Consider the following 12,193-nt stretch of genomic DNA (forward strand, 5'->3'; position numbering starts at 1 on the left):
ATATTCTCTGCCGCACTATCCAGTTAGGAGCGGCGAAGAGAGGGAGAGCTGGAGGGAGGGGGGAATGAATATTCATAAGCAGCGCTGACATCAGTGCCAGTTAGCTGCAGAAGCCCCGCCCATGCCAGTTACAGCAAGATATACACATAGAATAAAACCACAATTGCGGGGAACGGCTGGGCGGATCCGGGCAAGGTAGGACTCAGTGGAATCGGCTTCTCCTGCACTATCCAACAGTACCTGTGGATAGTGCAGGAGAAAATATCTGACCGTTTTCCTTTAATCGTTTCCAGCGCCAACGGCCCGCAAGTCATTCATTTTAAAGTGCCGTGGCCTTGAGGAGAGGGGAGAGGGGGGATGATGTTAGAGAAATATAGCAGCACCTGGGGGTCATATATGATTAGTTCCTGGGGGGAGAATACCGTTAAATACCATGGAACCGCTATAACTTTCAAAAATACTGTGATATGCATTTTTGGTCATACCGCCTAACCCTAGTCTGTCCCCGTCCCCCCCCCCCCCCCCCCCCGTTTAGGTTCCGTGGTTGCTGCTTGTAAACAGATTACAAACGGTTGTAAAATAATCCAAAAAACAAAAAATGTTTTGGGGGGGTTTAACTGAACAATAACAGATACAAATGGATAACATCCATTATTGTCTGCTTATTAAATTTTTTTAAGTCCGTTTTTTTTTTTTTTTTTTTTTGACGGGAGAAGAACGGGATGGGTCTAGACGGCAGTGTGAACGCAGCCTTAGCTTGTCCTCATCTCCTGACAAAATCAGCAGGTTCAGACGAAGTTATTCTAATGTTTCTAGATCAGTGTTTTCCAATTGGTGTGTGTCTCCAGCTGTTGCATAACTACAACTCCCAGCATGCTCAGACAGCCGGTGGCTGTCTGAGCATGCTGGGAGTTGTAGTTTTGCAACAGCTGGAGGCACACACCCATTGGAAAACACTGTTCCAGATGTTCTTACTACCTTATAGAACTAGGCTGACCCTGTTTGCTGTTTCAGTAGCAACCAGCAGAATTGTAAATGCAGTTCTGGACTAAATTACACACAATAACATTGGATGGATTCAAGATACGTAATTTAATATACAGTGAAATCTTTCCAACTGTTAAAGGGGTACTCCGCTGGAAAACATTTATTTTTTTTTTTTTAATCAACTGGTTCCAGAAAGTTAAACAGATTTGTAAATTACTTCTTTCTAAAAATCTAAATCCTTCCAGTACTTATCAGCTGCTGTATGCTTCACAGGGAGTTCTTTTCTTTTTTTAATTTCCTGACCACAGTGCTCTCTGCTGACACCTCTGTACATGTCACGAACTGTCCAGATAGAACTGTCCCCATAGGTTTGCTATGGGGATTTGCTCCTGTTCTGGACAGTTCCTAAAATGGACAGAGGTGTCAGCAGAGAGCACTGTGATCAGGCAGAAAGGAAATTCAAAAAGAAAAGCACTTCCTGTGGAGCATACAGCAGCTGATAAGTACTGGAAGGATTAAGATTTTTTAATAGAAGGAATTTACAAATCTAGTAGAAAGAAGTTGATCAGCTCACATGAGCCTCCAGTGCACGGCAATCCTCAGGATGAACAGCACAATAGACGAAAAAGGCAGGTAGGGGAGTGCATCAGGTATTATCACATGCAGTTAGACAGCTTGGAAAGTGGGTCCATTCACGCCAACATGTTTCGGGTCAAGCACCCTTAGTCATGGCATACCCACTTTCCAAGCTGTCTTAACTGCATGTGATAATACCTGATGCACTCCCCTACCTGCCTTTTTCTATGAAATTTTAACAAGATATCAATAAACTACAGATTTTAATTTGCTGGCTTTTTTCGTCTATTGTGCTAATTTACATATCTCTTTAACTTTCTGGCACAGGTGTATTTAAAAATGTTTTTCAGCGGCGTACCCCTTTAAAGAAGATCACCCCCTTTTCCAGACCAGGTGACATGTGATGAATTTCATACTACCATTACCTTCAGCTCACTAAGTTGACATCATGGCCCTAGTCCGTCTCTCTTTGGCAGACAGCTGGGCCTAATCCAGTGTTTCCTAAGCTTTGCTGTTACATACTGTATGTCTATGTATTTGTCTAAAATTCGGCATTGGATTTAACTTTAGTCCTGTGCAAAACGAACCATTTATATATAAGGCTGGGTTCAAACCACATGTTTGCAATACAGTTCCCGTATCAGGTTTTTGAATGAAAAACGGATTCCTCAAAACAGGACTAAACTGTGTAAAAACGTGTGTACAAATTTAAATCCGTATATGGTTGAAAACCATATACGGTTTGAAAAATGATGTCCGGTTGCATTGTTTTTTAAGAAAAAAAAGTGTGTTTTTAACTTTTTATTCCATTATCAATAAAGTTTCACTTGTTTGATATTCCAAAATAAAAACTGTGCAAAGTCAAAAACCGTATGGAACCTTACGCACATACTGTTCTGTATGGTTCCCATTGACTCCTATGTTAAAAAAAACCCGGACCAAAAACCGTGGTAGGCTACACTTTTGGGTACGTGTAAAAAAAACCTGACAAAACCGTACAAGATGCAAAATGGACACAACCGGATACATCTTTTGGCATACGGTTTTCAATGGAAAGTCAATGCATACAGTTTTCAATACGGTTCCGTACAGTTTTCAAATTTAAAACTTATACGGGAACTGTATTGCAAAAACGTGGTGTGTACCCAGCCTAACATAAATGGTGTACTAGGCTTTGCTACATCTGTAACTAAAAGAACATTTTCACCTTAAAAACCCTCAACATTTTATGCTTATTCAGATATTTGTTAACTAAAATAAAAAGGACCTTTCAGCACCATCCAGCTTTCCTCCGATGTATACGTCAGTAGAGGTTGAGTAGCTTCGAAATATAAGTCCCTTGACAACATATGAAGAAAACTCCCAGTCTTCTCTCATGTTACTGTTTTCCAGATTTGTGCAGAACATGCTGACTGCTTTATAGGGCGGCTGCAGTCAGGTATACAGGGAAGGATTCTCTTCAGGTTATTTCCCAAAGAAATAGAAAACAAATGCCGCTCTGAATAGCAGCTCATGCGCTCTGTTCTCAGTGAGGTTGTTATTGATTTCCAGTATACAGTGGTCCCTCAACATACGATGGTAATTCGTTCCAAACGAGCCATCGTTTGTCGAATCCATCGTATGTTGAGGGATTCGTGCAATGTAAAGTATAGGAAGCTGTACTCGCCTGTCCCTGCCGCTCGCGATGGTGTCCCCGCCGCTCCTGATGGTGACCCTGGGCCTTTGCTGGGCTCTCCGCTGTCTTCTCCGGTCCTCTTCTGTCTTCTCCGGTCCTCTGCTGTCTTCCGCAAGGCCTTACTGGGCCTGCGTAGCGACGTCATTACGCCGCTGCGTACGGCATTCCTATTTAATGACATGCGCAGCAGCGTATTGACATCACCGGAAGACCAGCGCTGGACCCGGAAGGCACCCCGGAGCATCGTGGAGGGGTAAGTAATACTTACCGCACCACACGGGGAATATTAAGCTGCTATCCGGCAGCAGCTTAAGCATTTTGCACTGCTGGATAGCGCTTAATGCGATGGCCCCGACATAAAAAAGCATCGTATGTTGATTTGATCATATGTCGGGGCCATCGTAGGTTGGGGGGTCACTGTATAACTGATATATGGTCATCATTACATGGCATTGTCTCCAGGAATTGCCACACAACTTCTTCAAGATTGGCAAATCTACCCAGTTATACAGTGCCGCAGCTGCCACTTCAATATCACTGTGCAGACTTGCCATTAAAGGGGTACTCCGCTGCTGAGCGTTTGGAACAGTTTGCTGGAATGCTGGAGTCGGCAGCTTGTGACATCAAAGCCCCGCCTCCTCATCATGTCACACCCCGCCCCCTCAATGCAAGTCTTTGGGAGGGGGTGTGACAGCTGTCACGACCCCTCCCATTCACTTCCATTGAGGGGGCGGGGCGTGATGTCACGTGGGGGCGTGGCTATGACATCATGAGCTCCTGGCGCCAGCTCCAGTATTCGGAACTGTTTGTTCCAAACACTGAGCAGCGGAGTACCCCTTTAAGGGTGAAAACGTACGATGAGGTTGCCTTGTATTTTCCAATATTTACTGTTTAAAAATGCACGTGATGCCGTTACCAAGTGCAATGCAACCTGTGCATTTTCATCCTTAGAGATTATATGAAGTCAGGTTGACAGCTGTGATGGGACCTTAATGTTTTCCTGTAAGTCCAGTTTATAATATATTCCAAGTTAATGCACATTCACATGACTGTTTTGTTCCGGTCAATGAACAGTTGCTGCTGTACACCTCACACAGATGTTGGCCAACGCATTTTCGACTCACTTCAATTTCTTCATGTACATGAAACATGTTGATTTTCAATCCCTGATCCATTTGTTCTCTCTTTAGATAAGTTGCTGCCAGTGGTGTCTGGCAGTGGCCTTTTCTTCTCTCCCCCATTTGAATTAAAATAAACACTTGGCTGTGTGAGTTTAGGTCTTGGGTATCAAAAACAAGTCTTCGGTCAACAGGTGTTGAAGCATTTGGCCAACAGACTCTAAACATACCTAATTTTTATTTATTTTTTCAAGATGCATTGCTTATTTATTTGTGAAATTACAAATCATATTGTATACATGCATACTTGATATTTAGTTCATATATTTGTATTACTAGCATTACTGGTTTATTTTCAATTAATTTAGGAAGGAATGTATTTTAGAAGAGTTAATTGTTACAGTCACTAACCTTATCTAACTTACACTAATTATTTTAGGATATTTTGGTATCTGTCTTTATGCAGTAGTTTTAACCACTTTGTTGTATTTGCTTAACTAACTTCTGACCTCTTCTGCTAACGCTGCATGGTTGTGTACCAACCAACCAGGACTCTGCACTGGGACACTGACCCGTCAGTTCTTCAGCTCCACTCTGACTCCGATCTGGGGTACTTAAACAATTTATTATCTATTACGTTCTGCCAGCTTGTCTCGTTTATGTTATGTTAGGTTCACATCTGTGCAAATATTTTTTGTTTTCTGTCACGGAAACAGAAAAAAATTTAATACAATCAGTACTGGAAGCAAATGCTGCCCAATGGACCACATTGACTTCAGTGCAGTCCATTCTGTTTAGGTGCTGATGTGGACCTAACCTTCTGTCGTAGTCATGCTGTGTTTTAATATTATTCCTTGGATGATATGTTCATATTAGTGATGTGAATTCTGGCCATGCAGATGAGTTTATAAATTTGTTTCCATGCCCTGTGATGGACACCTTGATGTGTACATATGTGTACATGTGTGAATCAAAAAGGATGGGGCAAAATTATAGCCTCAGTCTTGATAACTGAAAGAACATAACACAAATGTATTAACAAAAAAATGACAAACTGTCTATACAAGTATTACCTATACCCTACAAATGTTAAGAGAGATTTTTGTTGGAGACACAGGAGATGTCTAGGTGGTAGTCCAATTCTGTCCAGACACGACCAACATATACTCGGATGTTGACTCCACTGTTTCCAGAGCAGCAAATCTAACATTCTGGTACAGTTTGGACAGAACTGGACCACCATCTGCAGTGTCAACGGAAAGAACGTTGAATATTTTGTAGTTTATAAATAAAACTTGGAGATATATATCTATTAGCATAGTACTTTGTGGTCCTCCTATCTTAATCTTTTGGGAGAGAAAAAGCAACAATGATGCTCTCTTCCTTATATCCCATCCCCCGCACTAACTGTTCTCTGCACTTGCTGGACAGTCAGCAGGATGTTTAAAAGTCCTGGGCAATCTCTGCAGCCCAAGAGCAATGTGATCGGGTGATGTATCGGAAATACCATAGACTTGTATGGGACTTAAGAGAAAATGCCCAATACTCACATAAGGGGGGTAGGTTGAGGTTAATTTAAGTCTACTATATTTTTAGTATACATATAAGTAACATGTAAATCAAGTTTCATCAAAATATCTCCAGCCATTTGGAAGTTATACTGGAACATACATACACACACATGCTGGAACATATAGGACATACAGACATACATACATTAAGATATAGATATATCAACTTAATTATTATCCTAACTATGAACATCTCCTATAGACGCGGTCCCTTGAAGTTGGGCATGGCCAAAATTACCCAAGTGGATTTTCCTCCTAAGGAGACAGTGACGTATACGAAGGAGACACAGACCCCGACCGTCACCCAGGAAAATGAAGGTAAATACTTATTTTTACTTTCCTACTATCCTATTTTATATATCATATATATATATTATGTAAGTTTGGGTGAATGTTTAGTTTTTTTACTTTGTTTTAACTATATGGGTCGCATAAAACCCAACACATTGTTGTCCAGGTGCTTTTATGATGTTTCTCTTTGATTTTAGTTTTATATAATGTTAAATTAAAATGCATTGGGGGCATTGGAGCACTCTTACAATCTATTGGATTAATATTATTACTATATGTTCTAGCAGCCCACCCCTCTATTTTACATGGTCATGATCTGATATGGAGACCTAACCTGTCATGTGACATGTTTATGTGCTACTCTAACCAGATTATTCTTTTTTTTCCCCTGTATTTTGTCTTCTCTCTGAATAAAGTGGGGTATTTTTTTTCACTTCTATTAGTAAAACACATCACTGAGAAGAAATGCTGTTCGATGTGTTGTCATGGATGATTATCTAGCTACAAAAATTGTACATGCCATAAAAAATGGGTCTATAATTATTTTAGTACTCTTATTTGTTCAGCTTTTTTTTTTGGAATTTTGCACCTCGGAATACATATGGCACAAAGTGTTTGCCAGTGATCTTTCTACCTCTGCATCTCTTCGTATAATCCATGACACGTCTCTTAGCCCTGGCTATCATTTTTGTGATCCCCAGCAGGCAATGCTTAATATGCTGGTGGTAAGTGTCCATAGAGCGTAGTCGCTTAGCTGGATTTTCTTTTCTCTTCAGTGTCAAGAACATATTTGAACGCTAGCAAAGGGGGTTACAACTGTTACCAGAAGGAGCCTTCTTTGAATAATAAAGAAGTCCTATAGGTGACTCTGCACCCACCAAACAATCTTCCAAACAGATTTGGCAAGAATGATGCTAGGATAACCTGCCACTTAAAGGGGTTGTCCAGGAAAAAACTTATATATATATATTCAACTGGCTCTAGAAATTTAAGCAGATTTGTAAATTACTTCTATTAAAAAATCTTAATCCTTTCAGTACTTATGAGCTTCTGAAGTTGAGTTGTTCTTTTCTGTCTAAGTGCTCTCTGATGACACATGTCTCGGGAACTGCCCAGTTTAGAAGCAAATCCCCATAGCAAACCTCTTCTAAACTGGGCGGTTCCCAAGACACGTGTCATCAGAGAGCACTTAGACAGAAAAGAACAACTCAACTTCAGAAGCTCATAAGTACTGAAAGGATTAAGATTTTTTAATAGAAGTAATTTACAAATCTGTTTAACTTTCTAGAGCCAGTTGATATATTAAAAATTTTTTTTTTCCTGGAATACCCCTTTAACCCCTTCCCGACCTATGACATACCTGTACGTCATGAGTGGCAAGGTGTTCCCGACCCATGACATACAGGTACGTCATGAACATTTTTGCCGCTACTCGCGGCATCCCGCAGTGCCCGGTAAGATGGGGGTTATCACTGATAGCCAGCCATCTTACCATGCGACCACGGGGGGTTTCATCCCCCACCCCCCCAGCGATCGCTGCTATCAGCTGGTCAAATCTGACTAGCTGATAGCAGCGTTTTGCTATCAGAATACTTAGCAGCGCGGTGTGTGAGTCCCGATCACGGGGATCGGGACACACACCGCTCTGCTAAGTGTCCCTGACCCGTCCCCCGGCGTCACTTACCCGGCCATGCGGCGTCCCGAGCGGTCCCGGCGCGAGCGACGTCCTCCAGGCGGTCCCGGCGGCGCTGCGTCCTGGCGGTGAGTTTCCGGCAGCAGTGCGGCATCTTCATTGGCAGCAGTGAGATCGCCGTAAAGCGATCTCACTGCTGCCTCTGGGAGTTTCAAAACTGCAGCTCCCAGCATGCCCAGACAGCCTTTGGCTTTCTGGGCCTGCTGGGAGTTGTAGTTTTGAAACATCTGGAGGTCCACAGTTTGGAGACCGCTGTATAATGGTCTCCAATCTGTGCTCTTCCAGATGTTGCAAAACTACAAATCTCAGCATGCTCAGTCTGTCCAGGCATGCTGGGAGTTGTAGTTCTCTAACATCTGGAAGAGCACAGATTGGAGACCATTATACAGTGGTCTCCAAACTGTGGACCTCCAGATGTTGCAAAACTACAACTCCCAGCATGCCCAGACTGCCCAAGCATGCTGGAAGTTGTAGTTCGGCAACATCTGATCCTTCAGATATTGCCAAACTACAACTTCCAGCATGCCTTGGCAGTCTGGGCATGCTGGGAGTTGTAGTTTTGCAACAACTGGAGGCACACTAGTTGGGAAACATTGTCCGTTTCCTACCTCAGTGCCTCCAGCTATTGCAAAACTATAACTCCCAGCATGCACTGACAGACCATGCATGCTGGGAGTTGTAGTTTTGCAACAGCTGGAGGCACACTGGTTTGGAAACACTAAGTTTGGTGCAAAACACTTGAAAGTTTATTACTTGGTGTTTCCAAACCAGTGTGCCTCCAGCTGTTGCAAAACTACAACTCCCAGCATGCACGGACAGCCAAAGGGCATGCTCGGAGTTTGCAACAGCTGGATGTTTGCCCCCTCCCCCCAATGTGAATGTACAGGGTACACTCACATGGGCGGAGGTTTACAGTGAGTGCTGCAAGTTTAAGTTGGCGCAAATTTTGCGCTGCAGCTCAAACTTCCAGAGGCAAACTTGCTGTGAACCTCTGCCCATGTGACTGTACCCTAAAAACACTACACTACACTAACACAAAATAAAATAAAAAGTAAAAAACACTACATATACACATACCCCTACACAGCCCCCCTCCCCAAAAAAAGATGAAAAACGTCTGGTACGCTACTGTTTCCAAAACGGAGCCTCCAGCTGTTGCCAAATAAAAACTCACAGTATTGCCGGACAGCCATTGACTGTCCAGGCATGCTGGGAGTTTTGCAACAGCTGGAGGCACCCTGTTTGGGAATCATTGGCATAGAATACCCCTATGTCCACCCCTATGCAAGTCCCTAATTTAGGCCTCAAAGGCGCATGGCGCTCTCTCACTTTAGAGCCCTGTCGTATTTCAGGGCAACAGTTTTGGGACACATATGGGGTATCGCCGTACTCGGGAGAAATTGCCTTACAAATTTTGGGGGGCTTTTTCTTCTTTAACCCCTTATGAAAAGGTGAAGTTGGGGTCTACACCAGCATGTTAGTGTAAAAAAATAAATTTTTTACACTGACATGCTGGTGTTGCCCTATACTTTTCATCTTCACAAGAGGTAAAAGGGAAAAAAGACCCTCTAAATTTGTAATGCAATTTCTCCTCCCGAGTACGGAGATACCCCATATGTGGGCGCAAAGTGCTCTGGGGGCGCACAACAAGGCCCAGAAGGGAGAGTGCACCATGTACATTTGAGGTGATTTGCACAGGGGTGGCTGATTGTTACAGCAGTTCTGACAAACGTAAAATAATAAATATCCATATGTGACCCCATTTTGGAAACTACACCCCACACGGAATGTAATAAGGGGTGCAGTGAGAATTTACACCGCACTGGCGTATGACAGATTTTTGGAACAGTGGTCTGTGAAAATGAAAAATAAAATTTTTCATTTGCACAGTCCACTGTTTCAAATATCTGTCAAACGCCAGTGGGGTGTAAATGCTCACTGCACCCCTTATTAAATTCCATGAGGGGTATAGTTTCCAAAATGGGGTCACATGTGGGGGGGTCCACTGTTCTGGCACCATAGGGGTTTCCTAAATGGGACATGCCCCCCAAAAACCCTTTCAGAAAAACTCACTCTCCAAAATCCCATTGTCGCTCCTTCCCTTCTGAGCCCTCTACTGCGCCCGCCGAACACTTTACATACACATATGAGGTATTTCCTTACTCGAGAGAAATTGGGTTACAAATTTTAGGGTGATTTCTCTCCTTTTACCCCTTGTAAAAATGCAAAAATTGGGTCTACAAGAACATGCGAGTGTAAAAAATGAAGATTTAGAATTTTCTCCTTCACTTTGCTGCTATTCCTGTGAAACACCTAAAGGGTTAAAACGCTGACTGAATGTCATTTTGAATACTTTGGGGGGTGCAGTTTTTATAATGGGGTCATTTATGGGGTATTTCTAATATGAAGACCCTTAAAATCCACTTCCAACCTGAACTGGGCCCTGAAAGAATACGATTTTGAAAATCTTCAGAAAAATTGGAAAAATTGCTGCGGAACTTTGAAGCCCTCTGGTGTCTTCCAAAAGTAAAAACTTGTCAATTTTTTGATGCAAACATAAAGTAGACATATTGAATATGGGAATCAATATGTAATTTATTTGGAATATCCATTTTCCTTTCAAGCAGAGACTTTCAATTTTCATGACATTTTTAGATTTTTTACCAAGAAAGGATGCAAATATCAGTGAAATTTTACCAATAACATAAAGTAGAATATGTCACGAAAAAACAATCTTGGAATCAGAATGATAAGTAAAAGCATTCCAGAGCTATTAATGTTTAAAGTGACAGTGGTCAGATTTTCAAAAAATGCCCAGGTCCTGAAGGTGAAAATGGGCTGGGTCATGAAGGGGTTAATGATCAGTGGAAATCCAACCTATGGAATCCTTAGAAGCCAATCGGGTCCCAGGCACCAGGCTGTGCAGGGAACTGCGGCCAACCCAATTCACTGTATTGCAGTTTAAATACACTGCAAGTGGTTGTGCAGGAAATAATATTGAAGGTGGCAGGTCATTACTCCTTCATTCTCATGATTGGTAGGTCTTTCCGAGGTTGAAACCTCACTGTTCATATGCAAGCAATATTGCCATCCCTTTGAGATGTGAATACCCCTTTAGACAGAACTCATATTATTGCAGTGTTACATGTAGTTTCACATGGGACTGCAGGTAAATCTAGAACATTTTCTTATCACAGCTTTCTGACCCTATAGAGTCGGTTTACACTAAGGAAATTTAGCAAGGAAATTTCTTGCTGAATTTCCTCTGTGGATCTGTTATGTTCCTGCGTGAAGTGGAAATGATCTGAATTCAGCGCTTATGCCCATAGCAATCTGAGCGTGCCCATTGATGGACGGGACTTCTCCAATGGACTCCACCAGAAGGTTGAACATGTTACATTTTCCATCAGAATGCTAATTCCTTATTGGAAGTTCCACTATGGAACTACTGCCGTGTGAAGTAAGCTGCAGAATCCCAATAAAGTCAATACGAGGCGGCTGTAATGTCTGTGCCGAATCCCCACAGCGTGAGTGAGGCCTTAACATAGATAAGAATTTCTTTCAAATGTTAAGCAAAAATGAAAAGTTAAAGGGGTACTCCACTGGCCAGCGTTCGGAACTAAATGTTCCAAACACTGTTTTCGCTCTGCGGGGGTCGGCTACAGCCACAGTGATGTCATGTCCACACTCCCTCAATGCAAGTCTACGGGAGGGGCGTGCCGTCACGCTCCCTCCCATATGTTTGCATTGAGTCGGTGTGGCCATGACGTCAAAGGGGTGTAGCCGACCCCCACAGTGCGAAAACAGCATTTGGAACATTTAGTTCCGAACCCTGGCCAGTGGAGTACTCCTTTAAGCAAAAGTTAAAAATCCAAGTACAGCCTATAATCCTGATGCCGATTGCCCCATACCATGGGGAAAATTCCCTCCCAACTCCAAATTTGGCAATCAGAATAAATGCTTGTATTAACGTTCCACCTATAGAAACCCAGTAACCATAGCGTGTAATATTCTATTTTTCAAGGAAGGCATCTGTGGCATCACAATATTATGTGGCAGAGAGTTTTGATGGTCACTCTGCTCTTACAGTAAAAAAAATCCCTGTGTAATGATTGTAAAACACATTGCCATGCTGTAGAGCTGCATCTTACCATCTCAGGATGATGATCTGTACATAGAAACATGACCACGGCAGCTTATAGCTTTCTATTTGACATAAAAATGGAACACTATCTGTATGGTACATGTACATACGTGTATATGTACAATCTGCCGCTGTGAA

The 12,193-nt window shown here is 42.5% G+C and overlaps 1 protein-coding gene across 6 annotated transcripts in view; it reads left to right on the forward strand.

Annotated features, from left to right (window-relative positions):
- DYNC1I2 (dynein cytoplasmic 1 intermediate chain 2) overlaps window positions 1-12,193 on the forward strand; it is a 151,113-nt gene that overhangs the window by 56,061 nt on the left and 82,859 nt on the right. For 4 of the 6 annotated variants that reach the window (XM_056533487.1, XM_056533488.1, XM_056533490.1 and 1 more), the window contains 2 exons: window positions 4,907-4,966; window positions 6,130-6,245. In XM_056533487.1, coding sequence (XP_056389462.1) covers window positions 4,907-4,966; window positions 6,130-6,245 — 176 coding nt within the window. The remainder of the gene's footprint in view (window positions 1-4,906; window positions 4,967-6,129; window positions 6,246-12,193) is intronic. The other 2 variants (XM_056533492.1, XM_056533493.1) reach the window with 1 other exon arrangement.

This window comes from Hyla sarda, chromosome 8 (assembly GCF_029499605.1).
Source record: "Hyla sarda isolate aHylSar1 chromosome 8, aHylSar1.hap1, whole genome shotgun sequence".
NCBI lineage: Eukaryota > Metazoa > Chordata > Amphibia > Anura > Hylidae > Hyla > Hyla sarda.